Source organism: Photinus pyralis, unplaced genomic scaffold, assembly GCF_008802855.1.
Source record: "Photinus pyralis isolate 1611_PpyrPB1 unplaced genomic scaffold, Ppyr1.3 Ppyr1.4_LG10, whole genome shotgun sequence".
NCBI lineage: Eukaryota > Metazoa > Arthropoda > Insecta > Coleoptera > Lampyridae > Photinus > Photinus pyralis.
In genome coordinates, this window is record NW_022170250.1 from 19,220,568 (window position 1) to 19,248,251 (window position 27,684).

At 40.2% G+C, this 27,684-nt stretch overlaps 1 protein-coding gene across 1 annotated transcript; it reads left to right on the plus strand.

Annotated features, from left to right (window-relative positions):
• The first annotated feature begins 2,262 nt into the window (after nucleotides 1–2,262).
• Nucleotides 2,263–20,271, plus strand: LOC116162027. Its single transcript, XM_031475543.1, has 7 exons — nucleotides 2,263–2,327; nucleotides 5,895–6,246; nucleotides 6,306–6,329; nucleotides 18,729–18,928; nucleotides 18,977–19,225; nucleotides 19,278–19,469; nucleotides 19,602–20,271. The coding sequence occupies exons 2-7, from the start codon at nucleotides 5,897–5,899 to the stop codon at nucleotides 20,006–20,008; spliced, it is 1,422 nt and encodes a 473-aa protein (XP_031331403.1). The 5' UTR covers nucleotides 2,263–2,327; nucleotides 5,895–5,896; the 3' UTR covers nucleotides 20,009–20,271.
• Nucleotides 20,272–27,684: the final 7,413 nt, after the last annotated feature.

Here is a 27,684-nt window from a genome sequence, read left to right on the forward strand (position 1 = left end):
GTTCTGTTACAAGCAGAATCACATTCAGGGAATCGCGATTATAACAGTGGATGGGTAATAATCTGGATCGGAATCAGTGTCAGGATTATAATATGAATTTGACTCAGGGTCCGAATCGAGATCCGATGAGTATCAGAATCGAGATCAGTGCGGATCTAGATTGAAATCAGGTACAGAATCTGGATTAGAGTTCAATTCCCTGATAAAATCAAGTTCTGGTTACAAGCAGAATCATATTCAGGGAATCGCGATTACAAAAGTGGATGGGTAATAATCTGGATCGGAATCAGTGTCAGGATTATAATATGAATTTGACTCAGTGTTTGAATCGGGATCAGATGAGTATCAGAATCGGGATCAGTGTGGATCTAGATTGAAATCAGGTACAGAATCTGGATTAGAGTTCAATTTCCTGATAAAATCAAGTTCTGGTTACAAGCAGAATCACATTCAGGGAATCGTGATTACAACAGTGGATGGGTAATAATCTGGATCGGAATCAGTGGCAGGATTATAATATGAATTTAACTCAGTGTTTGAATCGGGATCAGATGAGTATCAGAATCGGGATCAGTGTGGATCTAGATTGAAATCAGGTACAGAATCTGGATTAGAGTTCAATTTCCTGATAAAATCAAGTTCTGGTTACAAGCAGAATCACATTCAGGGAATCGTGATTACAACAGTGGATGGGTAATAATCTGGATCGGAATCAGTGTCAGGATTATAATATGAATTTGACTCAGTGTTTGAATCGGGATCAGATGAGTATCAGAATCGAGATCAGTGCGGATCTAGATTGAAATCAGGTACAGAATCTGGATTAGAGTTCAATTTCCTGATAAAATCAAGTTCTGGTTACAAGCAGAATCACATTCAGGGAATCGTGATTACAACAGTGGATGGGTAATAATCTGGATCAGAATCAGTGGCAGGATTATAATATGAATTTGACTCAGTGTTTGAATCGGGATCAGATGAGTATCAGAATCGAGATCAGTGCGGATCTAGATTGAAATCAGGTACAGGATCTGGATTAGAGTTAGATTCCCTGATAAAATCAAGTTCTGGTTACAAGCAGAATCACAATCAGAATGTTTGTCTTTTAGTAACCTTCACCAGCCTGCTTTCTAGATGATTCCTATTCTGATTCCGATCGTGACTTCTCTGATTATCTCATAATCGTGATTTCTGATTGCAGCCATGATTTCAATCTCGATTCTGCAGGTTCCAACCATGATTCTGCTTCTTATCCTGATTCTGATTCCGTTTCAGTTTCGCGAATCGTTACCGCGTCCTGTGGCGCTTCGGTTCTCTGATCCTGGTACCTGCCGATTATGTGCTATTTTGCGAATACAACTTTTCTTAGGTCAATTCATTTTATACAAATTGTGGGCATCAGTTGATTTTGGATTTTTTTATGTACGCATCAAGTACAATAGATTCTAGGAGGCAAAGAAGGTGACCACTACATTTTTAGGGCATTTTTTAAGATTGAAAAAAAATGAAAAATGAAAACGTGCATAACTTTTACATGCGACAACCAACTGGTGTCGGAATTTGCATACGCATGCTTTAGTGCAGGTGCCAAGTAAAATTTTTGAAAATAGTGGGAGGGGGGTGAACACACGTTCTACCTTTCATGGCATTCTAATGAAAGGTCTCGCCGAAATAAACTACCGCCCTACTTTCTAAATCCTTCTCAAAAAGGGGGGGGGGGGGGGGGGGGTTTATCCTTCATGGTACTCTAACTAAAGGTCTCAACGAAAGCAATTAATTTCTACCAACCACAGCCTCCTCCTCGACCCCTTATCGCGATCGGATACAAATAATTCCTTATATCTCATAAGGTTTAAAAAATGTGCTTTATCTGCACAGGGGTTGTGCACAATTTATACTTGTTCCAAAATATGGCACATTGAAAAATCGAATTGTGGTAACTGGTAACAAACAGCTTTCGATTTGGTTAGCAATCTCTGGGAACGATTTTAATATAAGCCCTCGAAATTCGGATGTTTTGCGGTTTTTCGCCGGGGAGAAAGTAATTAAAACGGTCCGGTCGCCGCAGGCGATGGAAACGCAGACGGCGAAATGTGCGTATATCGCCTTGTCTAGGCGAACCGCGTTCGAAAATGTAAACATTTAATAATGTATAAAGTACTATAAAATACGATATGCAAATACAAAAAACAAGTCTGAATAATTTCGTCCAAACCTGCGTGTATCTATATAAGCGGGATCGTTTCTTACCTCCGCATTATTCTGCGTACATTACTCGTGCAAAACTCGTGCTTTATACATTTTACGTGTGGTCACTGTTACTACTGGTAAGTAGACTGTTTAGCATATTTTCGCATATTAATCAAATGTGACAAATAGGTCGGTTTCGGTGCGCCCAATCGCAAGCGACCATATTAGTGCATACAAAAATATGCACGTGAGAATTTTACCTAATTTTGGTTTTTAGTTAATTATACACATATTTGCAAACGTCCAAACAATGCGGTAATCTAGACCAAAAATTCCGGTAGCTCCATTACGGTAGACTATTACGCATACTTGTGCATATTTATTATATAGCGATGCCATACCTAGTTTTTACGCATGCCAAGATTCAGACTAATCCCTTACCCGTTTTCAAAACAGCTATCCGTATAAGAAACGAAAGCTTCAAATGTTCTAGAACTATGCTCTCCTGATATACAACCATTTCCAGGAATTGATCCATCAGGTGAAATGGAATATTTAAATTAATTGTCTTATGGTCTCCTGATACCAGCTCGTTTTTGAAAGTCACTCCCTGTGTCAGGAGAATAAAATGCTGCTCTCCTGATACACGTCATTTCTGAGAACAGTATAGAATCAGGAGAGTAGAACTCAAGAAAGATTAAAATTGTTTTTTCAATGTAGTCTCCTGATACAAACAATTTCTAGGCGTAATTTTAGTACCAGGAGATCAACCAATTCGTCTCTAAGGTGTTACTGTGTATAGCGGGACGTTTTCTGGGTTGCGCTCTTCCCCTGTAATAATTGTTTTGTTCTCAATGCAAAAAAATAGCACAAATGAAGCACAAAGTTAAAGTAAGTACAGATTTTTAATTCTACAGCAGTTAATAGATGCGCGAAGGACTAATTCGTGCTAAAATGGGAAATAACTCGAAAGCATTAGGAGAAAATTTATCCCCTTCAGAATGAATAGCACAAAAGTAGCACAAAATTGACGCGCGAATGCCTTGAAATTATTCATGTCGAGTATTCTCATAAAATATTGTGGGATTTCATTCAAAACAACGGAATAACCCGAAATTCATAAGAAACAAGATTGTTCTCAGTGCCAAAAAATAGCACAAATGAAGCACAAAGTTAGAGTAAGAACAGATTTTGATTTTACAGCAGTTTATATACGCGCGAAGGACTAATTCATGCTAAAATGTGAAATAACTCGGAAGCATAGGAGCAAATGTGTCCCTTTCAGAATGAATACCACAAAAGTAGCACAAAATTGACGCGCGAAGGTCTTGAAATTATTAATGTCGAATATTCTCATAAAATATTGTGGGATTTCATTCAAAACAACGGAATAACCCGAAATTCATAAGAAACAAGATTGTTCTCAGTGCCAAAAAATAGCACAAATGAAGCACAAAGTTAGAGTAAGAACAGATTTTGAATTTTACAGCAGTTAATATACGCGCGAAGGACTAATTCATGCTAAAATGTGAAATAACTCGGAAGCATAGGAGCAAATGTGTCCCTTTCAGAATGAATAGAACAAAAGTAGCACAAAATTGACGCGCGAAGGTCTTGAAATTATTAATGTCGAATATTCTCATAAAATATTGTGGGATTTCATTCAAAACAACGGAATAACCCGAAATTCATAAGAAACAAGATTGTTCTCAGTGCCAAAAAATAGCACAAATGAAGCACAAAGTTAGAGTAAGAACAGATTTTGAATTTTACAGCAGTTTATATACGCGCGAAGGACTAATTCATGCTAAAATGTGAAATAACTCGGAAGCATAGGAGCAAATGTGTCCCCTTCAGAATGAATAGCACAAAAGTAGCACAAAATTGACGCGCGAAGGTCTTGAAATTATTAATGTCGAGTATTCTCATAAAATTGTGTGGGATCTCATTCTGACAACGGAAGAACTCGAAATCTATAAGAAACAAGTTTGTTCTCGGCGGCAAAAAATAGCACAAATGTCGAGTAAGAACAGATTTAGAATGTAACTGAATTTTGTGGACGGGTGAAAGACCAATTCATACTAAAATGTAAAATAACTCGATAACAGTGACAAGCAAATATATCCCCTTGCGAATAAATAGCACAAAAGTAGCACAAAACTGACGTGTGAACGTTTTGAAATTTTAAAAACGAAATAACTCGAAATCCATAAGAAACAAGATTGTTCTCAGAGCTAAAAAATAACACAAATGAAGCACAAAGTAAGAGTAAGAACAACAGTTAAAAGAGAAGATTTATCCCCTTCAGAGGGAATAGCACAACTATAGCACAAAATTGAGGCACAAAAAAATTTTAAATTTTCCGAGATTTTTATAAGGTTGGTCGGATCTCATTCTAAAAAACGTAATACTCAAAAACCACATGACACAAAAATGTTCCCAGTACCTAAAATAGCACAAATGGGGCACAAAGTTGGAACACGAAGAGATTTTAAATTTTTTAGCACTTTTTGACACAGGCAAATCGAGTTTATGCTTAAACGATGAATAACATAAAACTATACGAAACAATTTATCTTTTTGTGCAGAAAAATAAGGCACAAAATTGGAGTACGAACAGATAGTACAAAAGTAGCACAGAATTGTTGAAGCACAAGGGTTTTGAAATTTTTAATATCGAGCAATCCATATAGCTGGTGGATTTTCATCTCACCAAAGAAAACAACATGCTTCTCAGTGGAAAAAAATTTCGCAAATGAAGCACAAAGTTGGAGTACGAAGAAATTTTGAAATTTTCAGAACTTTGTAGATGCGTTCAGGTCGAGGTTCATGCTAAGATGTTAAATTACTCCAAAACTGTAGGGAGTAAATTATTCCCACTGTGAAAATATAGCACAACGGTAGCACAAAACTGCAGCACAAAAAATTTTGAAACTGTCAAGTATTCCCAAAAAATTGGTAAAATGAGATGCCATTTATCCGTGTGCGCAAAAAATAGCACAGACGGAAAACATTTTTGACACGAAAGGGCTTCACCCTAGAAAACCTAAAAGGGCAAAATTAGCAACAACGGTCAAATAATCTTCGGTGATCCAGTCATCTTTCCACTCAAGAGAATCAAACGCGACAGCTTTTTTCCAATGGAAAAATTCACGCTGTAATTTCAGTAAGCCCACAAATTGAATAATTCAAAAATAAACGACAAAGCGCCATAAAAAACCATTTTGGAAAACTTCCAGCGATTTGGAATTTTTCTGTACACTCACCTGTTAAATCGGAGAACGCGCCACGAAACCACGAGACAAAATCCAATTAATTCCACCGATTTACTATAAATTAATGAGCCGTCCCGCGAACGTTCCGACATGTCACGGCTCCTCCCACCACCCCCCTCGCGCGAATTTTTCAAAAAAAAGTTGGCAACAAATTAAATCGCGTTTTTGCACAATATTTCCTGCTAGACAGAACGTCTCTAAGTGCGATATAAATAGCATTCTAATAAGTGGGAGAGAGAGGCGCGACGCATCCAACGACGTCCTCCTCTAGCTCATTCAGTAATAAGAATCTATAATCGAACACCTTTAGTATACAGTGTACGTCAGAGCGGAGAAGGTGGCAGCTAATCAGTGATTTTTTTTCCTCGAAGAGAACTTTCGAAGGAGACGAGTTTTTGAGTGTTTCAAAAGTGGGACGAAATTTTTCAGGTATGCCTCTCGACTTCGTCCTTCTGCTTCTGCTGGCGCTCCTCCTGAGGACGCGGGCGATGCCGGTCGATTTCGACGACAAAGTCAAATTCGAAAACGCGCCCGAAATCGAGAAGAATTTGGTCGACTATTTAAATTGGTATTACGACACGTACATGGTCGCCGGCGCCAACCACGAGGTCCAGGAGAACGGCGTCGAAAACGAAGACATCTACGAGAAAATGCAGTCGGATCAGGCGCCTCCCGCAGATTTCGGACAGCTGAACAAGCCCATGTACGTCAATCTGTCATCGATTGTCAACCTCACATCCGAAAATCAGTCGGACGAGTACCATCGAATTATGCGGAACAGGTAAGCCACGACGGCCCCTTTCCCAAATCTCGTTGTACAAACATTTCATTTTTAAGCAGACGCGAGGGTAAAACGGATGACAGGTACGAACAGCGTGCTTGCATGAATTTTTTTTCGCATGCGAATGTCTCCTCCCCCGCCGCCGGCGAAAGATTTAAAATTAACCTCTTTTTGGCAACGCAGTTTGCCGCCCACTACCTAAAACGGTTCAAATTAGATAACGCAATGCGTGAAATGAGTTTGTGCATGGCATTCGCCGCTTAATTGCAGGTGCACTGGTAGGGGGTGCACACCCGCCCACTTTTTTTTTGCAAAATCTCAAAGTAATTAAAACAATCGTACCCTAAATGAACTAATCAAATCGGAAAAGACTTTCGTCAACATTTTTTATAGAAATCTGTTTAGTTTCAGTTTTAGTAAGCACTAGGGGTTGATGAATTTGTTAGATTCTGCATTCAAATCGACTAAAAAATCAAACATTGCTTAAACATTTTATGAGAACACAGTGTGCTACGGGTCTGCATTGGCGTTGTTTGGAACATGACTGAAGAATTGAATTGATTAATTTTTTGAAACTTTCAAAAATCTAAGGAAACAGCATTAAAAAAATCTCAAACTGGTGCAGTTGTGCACTGGAGGTATATAAATTCGTGATAACCCGGATTTGAATTGCATTAAACCTATAGGACTCATATGGAATTGAATAATTTTTTGAAAGTTTCAAAAAGTTGAGAAAATTGCTTAAACACTTTTTTATGCTTTAAAAAAATTCGAAAAGTGGCGCAGCGTGCACAAGAAGATACATAAACTTGTTAGATCTTGCATTCACTTGGCACCAGTTTGTCTCTAAAATGGAATTTATTAGTTTTTTGAAACTTTCAAAAAGTTGAAGAAATTGCACATTTTGTATACTAGGAAAAAATGGCGCAATGTTTACTAGTGCTACATTCATTTGTTAGCTTTCGCATTCGCTTTCCGCTTGACGCAAAAATGGCACCGATTAATTCATTGAAACTTTCAAAAAGTAAAGAAAACAACTTGAACATTCCTATTTGTGTTAAAAAAAGTTTCCAAACTGCCACAATGTGCACTAGGGATACATAAATTTGAAAAGTTCTGCATTGGCTCAAAAATGAAATTTATCAAGACTTTGAAACTTTCAAAAAATTAAAACAATTTTTGAAACTGTCGCAGTATGCACTTAGGGGTTCATAAAATATGTAGATTTTGCACTCGTTTTGTAAGAACCTCATTTGATTCAACAATGGAATTTATCCTCTCCTCGCCTTGTTACTACAGCAACTTTGCCGAAACTAAAGCGTTATCTCAGATGGATATTCACAAAGCGAAGCGAGGTGGCCTTTTAATACAATAGGGGGCATAGTTTCGACTTCAATGGCTGAACCATCTCACATTTCCTTGTTAGTACGGCAAATCTGACGAATCTGGAGCATTATCTCGAAAGACAAGGCGATGCGAGGCGGCGTACTCGCCGAAGCCGAAGCTATGTCCCCTATAATATTCCCTTCAATGCCATAGAGGGCATAGTTTCGACCGTCTCAGCTCACTATGTTACTAAGATAAACCTGCCGAAAATTATCCCGAATGGGCATTGACAGGGCGAGGAGGAGACCGAAGGTATGTTACCTATTGTATTTTTTTTTAATACAACAGGGGTTATAGCTTCGACATCGGCGATTGGGCTGTCTCACCTCGTAAAGTAATGCAATATGGGACATAGCTTCGGCTTCGGCGGCTGTGCCGCCTCGCCTCGCCCTGTTACTGCAGTAACCTTGCCGAAACGCGTTATCCGAGATGGATATTCACAGAACAAAGCGAAGTGGCCTTTTAATTAATTTATTTATTTGCCGAAACTTATCCCGAATTGGCAGTGATAGGGCGAGACGAGGCGGCGCAGCCGCCGAAACCGCAGCTATGTTACCTATTGTATTCTTTTTAATACAACAGGGAATATAGCTTCGACTTCGGCGGTTGGGCTGTCTCACGTCGCAAAGTAATACAATAGGGGACATAGCTTCGGCTTCGGCGGCTGCGCCGCCTCGCCTCGCCCTATTACTACAGCAACCTTGCCGAAACTGAAGCGTTATCTCAGATGGATATTGAAATAGCAATAGCGGCCTTTTATTTATTTATTTATTTGCCGAAATTTATCCCGAATTGGCAGTGATAGAGCGAGGCGAGGCGGCGCAGCCGCCGAAGCCGAAGCTATGTCCCCTATTGCCGATTCTGAAGCATTATCTCGAAGGGGAGCGTACTCGCCGAAGCCGAAGGTATGTCCCCTATAATATTCCCTTCAATACAATAGAGGACATAGCTTCGAGGGTATGGACCGTTTCACCTCACTATGTTACTACGAGAAATCTGGCGAAACCTATTCTGAATTAGCAGTGACAGGGCGAGGCGAGGCGGCGCAGCCGCCGAAACCGAAGCTATGACCCTTACTGTATTCTTTTTAATACAATATTGGCATAGCTTCGACTCGGCGGCTGGGTTGTCTCACCTCGTCGCAAAGTAATACAATAGGGGACATAGCTTCGGCTTCGGCGGCTGTGCCGCCTCCTCTCGCCCTGTTCCTACAGCAACCTTGCCGAAACTGAAGCGTTATCTCAGATGGATATTCACTTAGCAAAGCGAGGCGGCCTTTTATTTTTTATTTATTTGCCGAAACTTATCCCGAATTGGCAGTGACAGAGCGAGGCGAGGCGGCGCAGCCGTCGAAGCCGAAGCTATGCCCCCTATTGTATTCTTTTAATACGATAGGGGCATAGCTTCGACTCGGCGGCTGGGTTGTCTCACCTCGTCGCAAAGTAATACAATATGGGACATAGCTTCGGCTTCGGCGGCTGCGCCGCCTCACCTCGCCCTGTTCCTACAGCAACCTTGCCGAAACTGAAGCGTTATCTCAGATGGATATTCACATAGCAAAGCGAGGCGGCCTTTTATTTTTTATTTATTTGCCGAAACATCCCGAATTGGCAGTGACAGGGCGAGGCGAGGCGGCGCAGCCGTCGAAGCCGAAGCTATGCCCCCTATTGTATTCTTTTAATACGATAGGGGCATAGCTTCGACTCGGCGGCTGGGTTGTCTCACCTCGTCGCAAAGTAATACAATATGGGACATAGCTTCGGCTTCGGCGGCTGCGCCGCCTCACCTCGCCCTGTTCCTACAGCAACCTTGCCGAAACTGAAGCGTTATCTCAGATGGATATTCACATAGCAAAGCGAGGCGGCCTTTTATTTTTTATTTATTTGCCGAAACATCCCGAATTGGCAGTGACAGGGCGAGGCGAGGCGGCGCAGCCGTCGAAGCCGAAGCTATGCCCCCTATTGTATTCTTTTAATACGATAGGGGCATATCTTCGACTCGGCGGCTGGGTTGTCTCACCTCGTCGCAAAGTAATACAATAGAGAACATAGCATTGGCTTCGGCGGCTGCGCCGCCTCTTCTCGCTTTATTACTAAGACAACCTTACCGAAACTGAAGCGTGACCTCAGATGGGTACTTACAGAGCGAAGCGAGGCTGCAATAGGGGACATAGCTTCGGTCTCGGCGGTTGGACCGTCTCACATCGCCTCGTTACTACGCTGAAGCATTAGGTGAAAAGACAGGGCGAAGCGAGGCGGCGTATCCGCCGAAGCCGAAGCTATGTCCCATGTCCCCTATAATATTCCCTTCAATACAATAGAGGGCATTGTTTCGACTTAGGAGGCTGGACTGTCTCAAATCACTATGTTACTACGATAAACCTGTCGAAACTTATCCCGAATGGGCATTGACAGGGAGAGGCGGCGCGGCGTAAGATAAAATTTTATGAAATTTCCAATCGAAGATTTCTTAAATTTGCAAAATTTGAAAATGGGTCTGTAACATCCAATAACTCATGTTATTTATTCTTTGTTGACAGTTATTCGTAGTCTGGCAGTTCCAACATTTTTGTAATAAGCATAAACATGTTCAAACATCAGTGCAAGGTTTCTTTTTAGTAGACAGTACAACATTAAAAAAAAATATTTTTTAATTTTCAAAAAACCTTTAAACTAAATACGCCTATTTCATTCCTTAAATTATTTAATCTATTCCTTTGTCGTTCGTGCCCTCTCTTCGATTTAGAACAATTTTCCAATGAACATACAAAAACCATTTCAAGAAGTGTATGCAGCTTCGTACACTATAAACTGATCCAGTTCGGTAATTGTTTCAGTACACATAAAAGTGCTTAGGCAGTATTTTATGAAAGTTTAAACAAAATCAGATCTAAGGAATTAGATTTATTTTATTTCCTTGATTTTTGCACAAATTTTTTAATCTAACATAGCTTTTTTGAAATTTGGGTTTTTGATTTCCGCATTTTGTGATCCTCTAATCAAATTTGGTAAAGGTTTATTGCTTTGCATGATAGTCGAGTGCACCCATTTTTACCCGTTCCAGAATGTTTTTTGATTTTTTTTGTAATGTCTGAGCAGTCTTCAATTCAGTTTGGAAGAATTTTTTGAATTCTTTTAAACCAAAGAAAATGTTTGTGGCTTGTAGGTAGTACTTATTGCGTTGAGATTTGAGAACTACCTACTTGTTGCATTTTTTATTTTCTCAAATTTCCTCAAATCGCGAATATTAAGGTGCGTTCTCCTAACGATTAGTTATTAATGAACGAAGAAAATTTCGGAAAATCGATTCATTTAATTTCAATTTACGTCGCCTAAAAACAGATGCGCTTTCTTGTGAAAAACAAACAGGTGACCTCGTGCGAAATTAACGAGTGAGCGATTCAAATTTATGGATCATTAATATTAATATTTCCCAAAAAACAGACACACTGGCATTTCAGGGAACCGAAATTTCTCTCGTCGACAATTAGATTAGTTGCACAATTCACGTAATGCGGATATTCAACTCCAATTTCGTTGGGATCAGCGAATTGTCGACATTTTCCAATTCATTTCCGGCGTCGTTCAATTACGATAAGGATGGGTGATTTTAATATTAATCGCAATCCAATCGAAGAATCGCAGGGATTGTTTTACAATAATTGTAGTAGATAATGTGGCATTTGATAGCTCTTAGATAAAATCGTGATAATTAGAGGATCTGAAGATGGTATGACTAACTTTGCAAATATTTCATTTGATAGAAACCTTCCTGGAAATGTTAATGACTAGAAGACACAAACGGTAGATTTCGGCCAATAATCGCCCCCAGCAATGCATGTAATTTAACAAATATTTTCGTGCAGATTTTCACTTTTCTATAATCTGGTACACCTTCCCCCGGATTATTTTTATTAAGGAAAATATCGTTTAGGCCTCTCATGCAATGCTTTTGTATTTTCTTGAAACAAAAAATGCATCTACCTTATAATTGTGTCAATAATCCATAGATACCACAAGGCTTGCCCACAAGGAATCTGGTACACTTTGCCAAAAAGTTAGTGATTAAAAAAATCTCTAGATCCAACAATGTTTACAATTTTAAATCAAAATTCAAAATTATTTAAAAGTGAAATTAAGATGTTGTGAAGGGCCAATTCTTGATCAACCGATTTTTTGAAATTCGAAAACGAGTTTCTAAATTCTCGCTTGTGCATTCAATTCTAGATGGCTTTAAAAAATCTATGACCAATTGACCCAATCTATGAAAAACGTTAAGCTGACATTTTCGAGTAGAAACCCCCTCCTTTCCTTCTTGAATATCAAACACTTTTTTTTTAATGAATCATTGTGCCGAAGGTGCAGAAATTAACATGAATTTGCATTAAAAATGATTCCACGTTTTTTAAAAATCGTATTTTAAGCGAAAATATGATATTTGAGAGGTTTTTTGAATCTAAATTTTCAAGAAACGTTTACCGTTTAATCTGCAAAAAAGGTTTTCCTGTTCAAGAAGGATAGGTATGAGTTTCAAGAACATTAGCAAATTTTTGAGTACTTTTTTTATTGTAAAATTACACATTTCATTTCCTTTTTTCGTTTTTATATTTCTTTATAGTATATCTTGGAATTTTTTAGATTTTAATTTTTAACTTTTTTGAGTAGGTACATACAATTTCGATGAATTTTCAAGTTTTGTGGAAAAGTTGTATGCACTTGGTCGTTTTATTTCGTGGGTGTCAAATTTTTTAATTTTTTTGAATTCTTATGAACTTTCATGAATTTTAAACATGTGTTTCGACTGTTTTTCATGTCATATTTCTTCTCTGTGATTATTAATGTGTTTTGTAATCTTTATAGATTTTTCGAATTTTGTAAATATTTTATTTTCAGAATTTGTCTGAATTCATTCGTTGGTCATTTCATATCTCTGTTTTTTTAAAAGAAATTCACCTGCCACATTTCTTGGTTCAAAAATATACATTTGATAATTTTTTGAAGAACCCAAAATTTTATTGTTGGGAAGTTTTTTGAATCCAGTTGGAAAAGGGGACAATACAACTTTACAATTTTTTGAAATGGAATTTTTTTACTAGAATCCACGTTTCTCCAGTTTCCCAGTGTATTGCGAAAATCTTTGAAATGGCGGTGACATACACTGTACCAGATAATTTTTTGAATATTTTTAAATTTTTGATTTTTTGATTTAAAAAATGGCCGATTTTCAAGTCAAGTACATCTCAGGGGTTGGAAATTGGGGACAGGGGCGAGAAAACCTTGGGGTTGAGGGGCGGGGAGGGGTGAATAAGTTAGTTTTTTGGAAACAGATGTTCAAATGGGGCGCGCCGTGTTCCCAAAAAAATGCTAGTTCAAAGCTCTCGCGATTCTCGGTACTAGTGCGGACTAAATGATGCGCGAAAGGCATGGGAATGAATTTCGCGACTATTCAACTCAATTACAATAATCCGTTAGGAACAATAAGGCGGAATTGCGAGATAAACGTGTACGGTTGCGTAAGTGCTGCTGTTTCTGCCTGCCGCGACGCGACAACCTTCTCATCGCGCTATTCATTATTACGCCCGTCTAGGAATGCAAAGGCGTGATGAAAATAAAAATCGTATTATAAATATAATAGGAGCGTAGACAGAACCCAGACGTTCAAATGATTAGATCAACACGAACGCTACTAATCAGAGCGGAAATTGTGTCTGGGTACGTCATCTTGCAATCAAATTCTCTTTGGTGAAATATCTCTCTTATTATTTGCATACGAATTTTTTTTCAAATTAATTTTTTTTAAATCTCATTTCAAAAAACCCTCTTCAGGCGAATATGATCAGAGTTTCTTTTTCCTAATTTTAATAACAAAACCGGACGAGATGACTATACCTATTTTTAACATTGAAATGACATAGCAATTGTCCACTACACATTTTTTGAATTGAAGAAATCTCATGGCTTTAAAAAATGCAAATCCAAAAAAACGGGCACATGTTTCGATTACTACAACTTAATGTACTTTAAAGGCGATTTTTTTGAAAATGTGTTTAACAAATTTTTTAATTCAAGAAAAGAATTTTTTGATTCAAGAAAATTTGGAATTTGATAGCTAATGAAGATACTAACCCAAAAAATATAGGAACATGTGTCGAATGCTAAAACTTTAATAGATTTCATTTATAACCTCCTTGGTGGCGCTTTTTTGAAAATCGCAGCCGAATTTATTTCGGGTTTGATAGCTAATGGAGATTCTGATGTATCAAATTTTCAAGCATGTTTCGGATATGTTTTATTAAAAGCTTTCCGAATTTCTTCCTCAAGTGGTAGGTTTGTTAAATTTTAATTAAGATAATTTAGAATCTTTTAAAGGCGCAGCCCTTAAAGGTTCTCAAATATTTTTCAAAGCTGTTAGTGATTTTTTGAATGCCTTTTAAGACATTACAAAGCTCGCAAGGTGTCCCAAAAGTTCTTAAAGGCTCGGTTTCTAAAGTCTATACGAGCTTCTGAAGGATTCTTTGAGGTTCCTAGAGTCTTTTGAAAACTATTCGCGTCTTAAAACGTCAAGAAAAATTAAATCCTCTGGTAAGCTCTTTAATATTCGTGAGGTTTTTAGAATAGCCCTTCAACACAAGGATTTTAAACGCCCTATTTAAGGATTTTTTTAAGGGTTTAGATAACTCATACAGAGATTATGTTCTCCTGATACAACATTGGTAAAAATTTAAGCCAAAGTAAAGCTTTGCAATATCTTCATTGATATAAAAAGATCTCCTCGTCTGTCATGTTCTCCTGGTAGTTCGCAACAGTTATCCAATACTGTTACTTCGTGTATTAGAACACCTCCGCGCATATTATGTTCTCCTAATACAAGATTGCTAAGAGGGTTAAAGTTTGAGTAAAGCGTTGGAATATTTCCCTTGGCGATGGAAAAATATCCCCTCGTATATCGTGTTTTCCTGGTAAATACTCCGTGTATTAGCAGCAGGAAATCTTCCTCGTAGCATTACATTCTCCTAATACCAGATTGGTAAACATTTAAGTCCAGGTAAAGGAATGAAATTAGTGATGAAGAAATATCTTCTCGTCTATCATGTTTGGCAACTGATACTCCACGCATTAGGAGCCGGAACACCTCCTCGTTAATTATATTCTCCTAATAGAGCATTGGAAAATATTTAAGTCAAAGTAGCGTTAAAATACTTTTTATTGCTGATAGAAAAAATCTCCTCATCTATCATGTTCTCCTGATAGAAGAATTTCGTAACATTTAGTAACTGATTCTCCGTGTATTGGTATCACGGGCATCTCTACGCTTCTCCGATGATTCTTTGAATTAGAAAAAGAGATCGCACGAAATCTATTCATCTATTAGTACTACCTCCTTCAAAACATGCAGTTGGGTCTTTTAATTATTGTCCTTGTTCCTGATGATTGTTATTAGGAGAGTATACATCGTGATAATTGGTCTATTTCGTGAAGTAAATCTTAATTGATTCTGTTCTCCTGATGGATGACGTATGATTTTCATTCACCTGGGAGAACATTCTTTTTAAATACTTTTAAAGGCTTTCTCTACTAGGCGTGCAGGAAGCGGGAGAGTTATTTTTCTTATACTCGAGAAATACCTCCTTATATTCTCGATCTCTTCATAAGTGCTAAATGGTTTGACAAATCTGTAAATGAGTGTAAAATGCTTTATTTGTTCTCCTTGTTAATGTAAGGTTCCTTTGATGAAATATTGATTTAAGAAAGCAATGTGTGAGGTGTAGAATATTAATCATTCGCAATCTGATACATTTTTGGATTAGGAGAACATAATGTATAAGATCGATTGCCGCGTACTTCCCTTGATTCTTGCTTTTTACCAAACCGTTTTGATCAATCTGTGTTAGGAGAACGTGCATTTTTTCTTTGGCCACCTGGTTCCTGATGAATGCCAAATGTTTCTGATTTTTTTTTGTATTAGGAAAACATACGTGAGACCGATTCATCTATTTGGTGAATCATGAAGTAAACCTCCGTCGTCCCTGTTCTCCTGTTACACGTAGTGTGGCTTTAATGAATTTGTGTTAGGAGCATATAAGATATAAGGACCCCTTTCTAGTAATTTTCTGATTTTTGTTCTGATAAGCGCCAAATGGTTTTCAGCATTTTTTCATAGGAGTGCAGAAAGTTTGTTGTATTAGAGAAATACCTCCTTGTGTTTTCGTTGTTCTAATAAATGCTAAATGTGTATTGCGGGTGTCATAGTGCTTGTGAATGCTGGTCTCCTGATAAACTTAAACTATAAGAGAGGCGAGAATTCGAGAATTATTCATCTCTCTTCATTCTTATCCTTTTATTCCATACCCCCCAAACCCCCCGGTGCTACATTCTCCCCCAAAGTGTTTAAAATAATTACCATGCTTATGATTACTTCCTAGGGAGTGCCATCACATTTTCCTTTCCTTAGAGATATACTCCAGACACAAAGTACTCAGGGCTGAACGTTTTGGGGGTGGGCGTAGCACTGGGGGGTCTGGGTGGTATGGAATACCCCCCAGAAACGGAATATTTACTGAGTGTTTCCAAAACTCAATTGTCATAGTAGCTTTGATGAACAGGTAATCTCTGGGCTGGGGAGGGGGGGGGGTTAACACCGGAGGATCGGTGTGGTATGGAATACCCCTTCCCCCCTCCCCCTGGAACGAAATACTTGCTAGCTGTTTTCAGAACCCCTCGTCCATCATGTTTGGCAATATTAATACTTCATGTAATAGGAGCCGGAACACCTCCTCGTTAATTATATTCTCCTAATACAGCAGATATATATCCTCGTCTATCATGTTCTCCTGGTGGTTAGAAAGAATTCCTAAAGTAGCACGAGCATCTCTACATTTCTCCGACGATCTTTTGAATTAGAAAAAGAGAAAGCGCGAAATTTATTTATTCTATTAGCTGACGTATAAGTACCTCCTTCAATTTTTGTTCTTCTGCCAAACGGTTTTGATGAATGTGTGTTAGGAAAACAGGCAGTTGGGTCTTTTCATTATTGTACTCTTAGCTTACTAATGCCAAATGTTCCTAGTGATTGTTATATTAGGAGAGTAGGTATACAGCGTGATAATTCGTCTATTTCGTGAAGTAAATCTCAATTGTTTCTTCTCTCCTGATGGATGACGTATTATTTTGATTAACCTGGGTAGGGGAACTTTTGTTCTGATAAATAACAAGTACTTTTGCAGGCTTTTTTTACTAGGCATGCAGGAAGCGGAAGAGTTATTTGTCTTATAGGCATCTCTTCTTAAATGGTTTGAGGAATCTGTAAAATGTTTTCTTGAAGAGCATTAATATATCATCCTTGTTCTCCTGATATATGTAAGATTCCTTTGATGAAAATTTGGATTAAAAAAGCAAGGTGTGAGGTGTAGAACGCAAATCACTTACAATTTAATTTTTGCTTACCGTATTGCATCGAAATCTCTGATGAACTTTTGGATTAGGAGTACATAATGTATAAAATCAATTGGCGTATACTTCCCTTGATTACTTGGTTCTTTGCCAAATAGCTAAGGTCATTTTCTAGTAACTTTCTGATTTTTGTTCTGATCAACACCAAATGGCTTTGAGCGTTTTTTAATAGGAGTGCAGAAAATCTTAACATGGAGTCATAGCTCTTGTGAATGCTGTTCTCCTGATAAAATGCCAAATCCATTCTCTAAAACATTATTAGGAAAGAGAGAGTGCGAGAATTATTTATTCTTGTCTCTTGATGACATTTTGTATTAAGAGAGCATAAGGTGTGAGAGAGAACAGGGTCCGTCATTTATAGTGGAACGAAATTCTTCGGAATTTAGTTAGGTTGTGCCGTTTTTAACATTTGATCTCATATTGCATCGAAATCGCTCATGAAGGACTTCAAAGGTCAACAGAAGTGGCCAAAAAAGTCCCAAAATTGGCACTTTTTCTAAATTTTGAAATTCCAAATTACACACTATCGCAGCCACTTTCTCTGTCCATCTGCCTGTCCGTACCATAACTGCACCTTTCGATTTCAATTATGATTTTAAAGAAGTCACTATAGCTCTTTAATGTTACATTTTGGTGGGAAAACGTCCAAAGGCTTTGCCATGACCATGACCAAGAGATGGTAAAGTCGTTATTTATTTAACAATTTTGTTAAAATCGTCTTCTGCATATTTTTAACGCCTAACTCAAGGACCAGAGGCGCGAGACATTCAAAGGGGTTCCGCAGGGATCAATACAAGGTCCCAATTTATATTAAAATGTTTACTAAAGATTCGCGTTTTTAATTTCTCCTTTCACTTTCCCATGTTTATCTTGCATGATTTCCTCCGTCGGTCGAATGTCGCCCTTAGGAATTTGCCGCAATTGTAATACTAAATTGAACGGCACAAATGGGTCAAATGGCTAAATCAATTGCGCCAAAAGTCGCATCCGCATTCTAATTTGAGGCTTAAGAAAATCGCATTGGGTTACGTTCGTGTCTCGCATGTTTTAAAATAGAACTAAACTAGTTTAACTTAATGTCTTTAAGCAAATTAGATACATTGTAAGCAATTGCTGATCAATTTATGCAAATTAGACTGACGAGCCCGTTGCGGTATCGAAAATTGGTCCTTCGGCTTGGTCTATTTTTTTCCATTTTCTGAACGCTAGCGTTTTTTACGCGGATTTCATAATTTCTCAGCTAATTAAATATGAATGTTTAGAACTACGTAGTGATATTGGATACAACTATTACCTAGTAAAGGTCAATACACTGCGGCAGTCTAGACGGTCATATTAAAAATCATATTCTACGTAATTTATTAGCAATAAATGATTAGAAAAAAGATAGAAAAAGTTGTCTACAAGCTACGGAAGTGAGCAAGTCTTTGAAGTTGATCTAGAGTCCAGCTAGACAACTAGACACCATTAGCGGCGGTTCTGCTTGAGAGAGAGGTCAAAGTTTAATTGAATACCTATGCAAACTAACTACGCCAGACATTTCGCACGCCTCGATAATTTTCTACAGATAACGCTTGGGTAGGTTTCACTATGTTTGTAATTGATATTGAGATCGCCCACGCTTAGTATACTTTTCCTTCTTCGCAGAACGAAGGATGCGTGGATACAGATTTTGAAGAACAACATCTTGAGACACGTGGGCCGGACGAACAGCTCCACGTCGAAGCCGCCCAATGGATTCGATGTGCCCGGCCTGAACATGTCGAAAATTATTCCCGATCTTCTTCCATTGCCCGACGACTCGGTCGACGATGTCACTGAGAAGATTCGAAGCTACTACCCTTCATGTAAGTGCCACCCCCATCACCACCAGTCACTAACTTCGAGATTTTCAGGTGAACTGCCCAAGAACACCGACCAAGATCTGTGGAAGGACGAGAACACCATGAATTTGTACTTTAACGTGGAGCATCCAGACTCCAGCAGCATTAACGTGGCGACGGCCACCTTGCGCTTGTACAGAGTGCCTGCGGGCAACGTGACCAGCACCACAACGGACAGCTGCGAGAATTCGACCGGAAGCGAAGAGCAGCTCATGAGAATCTCGATTTATTGGTACACAAAATCGCTGAAGCGGCAACGTGGTAATTGCGGCACACCAGGACCGGTTTGGGCTAATTTTTTTTATGATTGCAGTAAAAAGGCGCCTTTCCGATAGTAAAGTGATCGCCCAAAGCGCCAAGTGGGTGGAATTGAGCGTGCTCCCAGCGACCAAAGCGTGGATGAAAGGGAAAAACTTGGGACTGGCCATCCTAGTCGAAGACCAAGAGGGTGCAGTTCTCAAGGCTGACAAATACTTCAAGGGCGCATCTTGCATGGTTGGCACGTGTGAGTGTGAATTAACATACTAACCCCTAACAGTCTGCCCTCAGTTAGTAACCACCTAACCACTAATGGTTTTGTCACGCTTAGGTTTTACCCGAGTTGAGCACCTCGACTGACACTTCCATTGTGTTTCAGCAACCCCAAAGCCTATACCAACAGTCATCGTCGACGCAGCAAGATGGGCAAATGAATTGGAACGCATTAATGGCAGCCCTGGACGAAATACAACAACAGCCTTCTTTAACCACCTATCACTGCTCCCAACCGTAGACATCTGCACGCTCGAGTTCCCCCAAAATTCCACGCACGATACCGCCGCGAACTACAAGGGGAACGTCTGCGACCTAAAGCGAGTGCACCAGAAGCCGGTGAACGCCGACGCGCCCGGCGCCCTCCCGACCAGTCGCCACATACGGCACCAAAAGCACAACATGGATCCCAGATCGAGAATGGTCGGCCAGAGGTTGGTACTGACCAGCGAGGAGATGAGAAACCTGAACGCGCACCTCGCGAACTCCACCTATCCGAGCATCCAAAGATAACTCGCCCCCGAGCACACACCTAATCATTTTTTGTTGTACAAGAAGACAAGACTGCAATTTTACTTAAAGACACACTAAGTGCGACTGTGGATGGATGTGATTGTGTTAAGCAATCATTTTAATTGTACTTAACTCGTCGGTAATTTAATTATTTATATTTTGTAATATTAGCTAGCTTTAATTTCACGAAGATACCTCGTATCTTAATGCTATGTGTAAATATTGTATAGTTAGGATTTATTTAATAAATGTATTTTCTAACATCTCTCTCTTTCCTCCCTCCATCTGAATGGTACTTTTTGATTTTTCTTTTCCAGGTGACCCTTCTCAGAAGTTTCCAGGTTCTCTGCTTTTCCCAAACCTTTCTGGTCTGAGTCGTGGAAAACCGTGGAGAGGAGCACAGACCAGAAAGCAGGGCGCTTTTTAGACTTCGTTTCGATCTCATTTCTAAAGCTTTTTCTTTTCTTGGCATTGATTCTCGTAATTGCCGTCATCTTGAAGATGACCCCAATCCGGACATCGAGTCTGACCCAATGTCCTGACACTGATCTTGACTCTGGCCCGGATTATGATATCGATTATACCAGTTTGATCTTGAGTGTAATCCAAATCTTGAACCTGATCCTGAACCTTTAAGCCGGACTCACAACCTCGTCTCAGTGGACCAAATTCTGATTCCGATTTTGATACGTACAGACACCAGCCTCAATCCTGATCCTAAATCTTTTTTAAAGTGCTTTTCAGGTAATTAAAAGCTCTTAGTAAAGATTCACAAAAAGAGGGAAGAGTCTCAATTATTTCAAAAGTTACTGGAAGGTTCTTGGCGATTCTTGGAAGTCCTCAAAGACAAAGAGTCAGAATCACAGTTAGTGTCAAAATTAGAAAAAAAGGCAGTAGGCACAAACGGGAGACAAAAATAAGTAGAAAACAGTAGGTAGAAGCGGAAACCACAACGGTAGATGCAGACTAAAATCGAAATGCAGAGACACGAAACAGAAATGGAACACGAAACATTGGAACGGAAATCGCAAATAGAACCAAAAAGGACCGGAAGAAAGAAAAAAAATAAGCAGGACACAAACGGTTAGGAAACGAAAATTGAAAAAAATGTGGACGGCAACAAACAGAAACCAGAGGATCACGAAAACGAAAATCAAAATCATATCCGAAACTTACCCGGAATGCGAGTCGAAATTAGAATAGTAGGAAAACAGCAGAAAGGGAAAAATGAAGCGGGGGGCTAGTCACGAACAGCAACGGGAATGGAAAAAGACCGCGAGAGAAACAGTTAAAGGAACTAAAAAGATACGAAGTCTGAAACCAGCACACAATGTGACCAGGCCATGAACGTGAAAATCGTAGGTAACAAAAATGAGAGGCGGAAACTGGAAACTAAAAACGGAAAGGAGAAACGGGTACCAGAAACGGAAACAGGTACTAAATGCAAGAGGAGACCAGAACTGGGAAGATTAAAAGCGGCAATCAGACACGAAGCGACACGGAAACCAGGGACCAACGAATCTGAACGTAGGGAATACTAGGAGGAACAGGAGGTGTAACCGGAAAAGGAGAATAGAAGCCGGGACATCTTGGAGGTTGAACAAAATATGCGGTTTTAAAGTAGGGTTTGGATTTTTTTAAGACCCTGTGGCAGTTTTGAAAAGGCTTAGAAAGCGCGGGAAGGTTTTCAGTGGAGTAACTTTCGGAGGCAGTGGAGATATGGACATCTTGAGGCGAGCTTAGGAAACTTCTGATGTACCTACAAAAAATGCCTTGAATCGGTACGCACCCTCATTAGAGCTATCGAAAAGCGTGCAGGGTTTTGAGCTCTGGATGGCTCTTGAAAAGAATGAAAAGCTGTAGTCAAACTAAAATGTTTTCTTTAAACATTTTGGAAAGAAACATGGAGCTTTGGAAGAGTAAACCTAGTGGGCGACAGCGCCCTGAGAATGGTTTAGAAGTCACTGAGAAAGACTTTAGGGGCCAGGAGTTGGTCTAGGAAGCGCTGGATGGCTTGAAGGGCTATACCATGGCGAAAAGTTGATGGATGAGCTAGAAAGCTTTGATTTAGATACTTTTGAAAGTTTCTACTGTAGACATATCGACGAGTCGGCATCACATGGGGAGGGGGGAACCTAGTACATCAGTGATGGACAAGCTCACCTTCTTACAGAGCAATTTGCAGCACACTAAGGGGGCGATATGTTTAATAGGCCGTCAACTTTCTGTAAAACAGACGAAGCGCGTCTTTTCTAAGGGCTGATTTCTGTTTCAAAGATCTCGTAGCTTCAGCGGAAAGATGGCAGAGAACGGAGCAAGCACTTGCTGGTCTGCCCAGACGGCTCCACCTACCAAGGAGCTGGCTGAGTTGATATAGTACTGTCGAAATCGTGGGATCCCACTTGTGGTTGGCTGTGATGCAAACACACACCATGTTGCATGGGGCAGCACGGACACGAACTCGAGGGGCGACCACCTTCTGGAGTACCTGCAAACAACTGATTTGAATGTTTTAAATCAGGGAACAGCCCCTACCTTCGTCACAGTGCGGAAACAGAAGGTTATTGATCTGACGTTGGGCAATACACACGGACCAGGAGCACATTCTTTTCCAAATAAGCTTGGCATCCCACTGCGTGCCCTGTAGGTTTCGGAATCCCCGCCGACTGGGACCCCTCCATGTGGCGAAACTGTCAGAGCAGTTGGATGGACCACCACCTTTGCTCTGTTGGAAAGCGGGGCAGGTGGAAGAGGCGGACGCATTAGTAAGCGACGCCATAACAGCTTCATATGAGGGAAGCTGTATACGCCGTGGTGGAACTCAGACCCTAGTATCAAGGATATATAAATATTTTAAAAGATCCCTTGAAGGTTTGAGAAAGAAGAAAAAACTTCGAACACTTCGGGAACCTCAAATATTTGTGAAACCTGAATTCCTTCAGAGGCATCGACACCCTTACTCTCCTTTCCTGTTGCAAAACGATTTCTATTGTCACAACTTACAAAGGTGTATGTAAAGAAGTGGTTTACATATAGCACTCGTATTCCATTACTGGCTGACAGACAGCACACAGACGACGCTATTTGCTTAGATAGCTGAAATTTGGCATGTAGTTCCGTTGGGATTTGTAGGGGAGCACTAAGAAGGTTCTGGAAACGGAAAAAAAGGGTGTTTTACCGTCGAAACTGCGGATTATTGAGACTTTATAACGTATTGTAACGGAAACACTCCAGACATGACGTCGCCTTTGGCGCTCTGGAATTTTCTACGCGCGCGATAGTGGGATTTGTATAGGAATATTCGAGACTTATCCGGTAATTACGCGAGTGTTCTGGACTTACATTGCTTGCGTGTATAAATGGTTGCGGACCGAACATCGCAGGCAGTTTTACTACCGAACGAAATCGAGTACGTATGAAACATCGAAAGCGGAAATATAAATTGCGAAGTGTGTGATATAAATAGTCGATATAAATTGTACAGTTTTTATAGTGTTTTAGTTTTGTTTAATAAATAGTGATATAAATCGAACCCGAATTTATAAATCACGTTACATTGGTGTCAGGTGTGGGATTAATTAAATTAATTAAAAAAGTAAGATTAAATTAAGTGCTTCTGCTTGTGTATGCCTGTAACAAGATCTGCTGCCGCTAAAATGGAAGAAACGATGCTCAATTTGCTCCAGCAAATCCAAAATGGCCAACAGGTGTTGCAACAAGAAATGAAAAGCAACCAAGAGAAGATGGAAGAAAATTCTAGAAATTTTGAAGAGAAGTTCGAGAAAATGGAAGAAAATTCTAGAAAGATTAATGAAGAAAATTCTAGAAATATTCAAGAGAAGTTCGAAAAGATGGAGGAAAATTCTAGAAAGATTATCGAAGAAGTCTCTAAATCAATTGAAGAAAAAGTTGAAGATAGAATTACAGAAGTTTCCAAAACATTTAAAGCAACATTCGTTGAGATTGAGCACAAGTATGAAGAGCTGCGCGAGCAATTCTTGCGACTGACTACGGAAGAGCGTACTAGTAGTGCCCCAGATGAATTACTGATGGACCGTCTTCTTGAGGTGCCACAGCCTACTCATTACAAGAAGGTTGACCCAGAAACAAATACAAGAGTAGAAGGCGACGTTCAGCAAGCCCGAGTAAAGCCACCTACTTTTGATGGTAAGATTCCTTGGACCACGTACGTTCGACAGTTTGAAGCAGCGGCTGCGGCAAATAAATGGACTCTTCAAGACAAAACTACAGCCCTGATTCTTGCTCTGAGAGGAGATGCTCTGGATGTGTTGCGGACCATCCCCGAGGATCAACAGAACTTCCAACAAATAGTAGCGCGACTCGAAATGCGATATGGCGATAAACACCTTCAGCAAGTTTACTATGCCCAAGTCAAGAACCGAATGCAGAAACCTGGAGAAAGTTTGCAGGAACTTGAAGCGGACATCGCTAGACTGATTCGATTGGCATACCCTACGGCACCGGAGAGCTTTCTTGATCAACTGGCTGTACAAACATTTATCGATGCCGTTCGTGATGGAGATGCCCAGCAGGCTTTGAGACTGGCTAGGCACGACAAAATTGAGAAAGCTTTGGCCCATGCGTTAGAATTCGAAGCCGCCAAGAAAGCTAGTCATGGAAGTGCGCGAGTACGTATGGTGGAACCTCGCAGTGACAGCCGGGTAAGAACCATCGAAGAGGAAGGTGGCTCTGAAAGTCAGTAAAGTTGGAAGAAAAGGTCAGTAAAGTAGTGGAAGAAAAGGTCAGTAAAGTAATGGAAGAAAAGGTCAATAAAGCAATACAGTCACTGGCAAAGAAACGTTCGCCGCAACTGCCAAAGACCATTGCAGCAGTCGGAAAACTAAGAAAGGTCGACAGGAAGGGGCTATCGTCGACCTGCAGAAACAAAGCCCCGATCTTCACTGTAAACATTTCGTCGTCTGGAAAAGTTCTGAGTTTGTACATCGACGGCCGAGTTAATGGAGAAGACAGATCCTTGCTAGTAGACACAGGTGCAACAAGAACTATTGCAAGACCGGAGTTATTGAAGAATCATTCTCGGATCTCATCTTCGACCGTGCAGTTAAAAACAGCAACTGGTGAAAGAATAAAAACGCACGGAGAAATACAAATGTCTGTCACCATCGGAAAGACCACCATCAATCACCAGGTGCTAATTGCTGATATTTCTGATCAATTCATCTTGGGGATGGATCTTCTTAAGAAACTCGGAGCTGTGTTGGACGTGAAAAAGGGCGTGTTAAATGTCGGCGATGAAGAACTCCCTTTCCATGAAGACAAAGAAGATGTCATCCGCCTGTTAACCACTCATGACGTCATTATACCCGGACTTAGTGAAAAAATTATAATGACCACTTTAGATGGATGTTGTCGCCAGGGAAGCCTACGGATAGTCGAAGCACTAAACGAAAAGGAATTTCTAGTGGCTAGGGCTCTGGTAAAAGTTCAAAATGGCGTTCCGATTCGAATTATGAATTTGAAAGATAGTCCTGTTAAGCTAAGCAAACGAACTGTAGTTGGACAGTGTGTGCCCATCTCGGCTACTCGCTCTGTGAGATCGGAAAATCTATCTAAAGGAAAGTATCCAAGAGAGCTGATAGACATGGTCATTAAAAACACCCCAGATTTGGACAATAGACAACGACAAAAGGTGAAAAATATGCTTGTGGAATTCCGAGATGTGTTCGCGGTAAACGACCAGGACAAGGGCAAGACAAGCATAGTCACCCATAAAATAAATACTGGCAATTCCCAACCGATTAGACAACAGCCAAGGCGACTCCCATTGGCTAAACGAGACGAAGCGGAGGAGATTATTAGAGACATGAGAAAACAAGGTGTCATCGAGCCATCGAATAGTCCTTGGTCATCACCGATAGTGCTTGTAAAGAAGAAGGATGGCTCCACAAGATTTTGCGTTGACTACCGTCTGTTAAATTCGGTCACCAAGAAAGATAGCTATCCACTGCCAAGAATAGACGACACCTTGGACACTCTATCTGGAGCCCAATGGTTTTCCACACTCGACCTAAAGAGTGGTTATTGGCAAGTGGGGATGGAATCGACAGACCGAGAGAAGACCGCGTTTTCTATAGGCTCTGGACTTTGGCAATTCACAGTAATAATGCCTTTCGGATTGTGTAATGCCCCCGCGACGTTTGAGAGACTCATGGAAGCAGTTCTAAGAGGACTAACGTGGCAGACATGTCTGGTATATTTGGATGTTGTAATTGTCGTAGGAAAAACCTTTGAAGAACACCTAAAGAACCTGAGAGAGGTGTTTGGACGATTCCGAGAGGCCAATTTGAAACTCCCAAGAAATGCTTTATGTTCCAAAAAGAAGTTAGAAGTTAAATTTGGGGCACATCGTATCTCGTGATGGTGTTACAGCTGACCCAGAGAAGATTATAGCGATTCAAGAGTGGGCGATTCCTGAGAACAAGCAAGAGATTCGAAGTTTCCTCGATTTGTGCACCTATTATAGACGATTCGTGAAAGGATTTGCCAACATTGCCAAACCATTAATAAAGTTGACGGAAGAGAGCAATGAGTACGAATGGAGTGAAGACTGTCAAAGAGCTTTCGAACATCTCCGGCAAGCTCTTACTAGCGCACCTATCCTTGGCTACCCCAGAAATGAAGGAAAGTTTGTGCTAGATACCGATGCCAGTAACACCGCCATTGGAGCTGTTCTCTCTCAATTGCAAGACGGACAGGAAAGAGTCATTACCTATTTCAGCAAAGTACTGTTGAAACCCGAGAGGAATTATTGTGTGACTAGGCGAGAGCTCCTGGGTGTAGTAAAGGCATGCGAAAATTTCCATAAGTACCTTTACGGCCGCAAGTTCCTGATAAGGACAGATCATGCAGCGCTAAAGTGGCTCTTGCAGTTCCGAAACCCAGAAGGACAGGTGGCAAGATGGTTAGAACGTCTTCAGGAATATGACTACGACATTGAACACAGGGCTGGAAAAGTTCACAATAATGCAGACGCTTTGTCAAGAAGACCGTGCAAGGACAACTGCACACATTGTTCTAAAATAGAAGACAAGATTGGCCATCTGCGACGAACAACTGTAGAGAGTGAGGAATGGAAGCCAAGCGAAATCAAAACGGCCCAAGAAAACGACCCAAGTATAAAAACTGTTCTGAATTGGATGCGCCACGGACAAAGACCAGGCTGGCAAGACATTAGTGCCACAAGTCCTGAAGTAAAGAGTTATTGGGGCCAATGGAATAGCCTGACTCTGAAAGACAACCTGTTGTATAGGACCCTTGAAAGTGAAGATGGCACCGAATCGACGCTGCAATTAGTAGTACCTAGAAGCAAAGTGTCGGAAGTATTGCGAAAATTGCATGACGGCTCTTCCGGAGGACACTTTGGTATTACGAAAACGTTACAAAGGGTACGTGAGCGATTCTATTGGGTCAACCGTAAAGAAGATGTCCGCCGATGGTGTCGAAAATGTGAGTTATGTGCTACTGGAAACGGACCAGTTTCCAAGAAGAAGGCACCCATGAGGCAGTATAACGTTGGTAGTCCGATGGAACGAGTTGCTATCGATATCGCAGGACCGTTTCCAGAGACAGATGGCGGAAAGAAATATATCCTAGTGGCTATGGATTATTTCACAAAGTGGACTGAAGTTTACGCC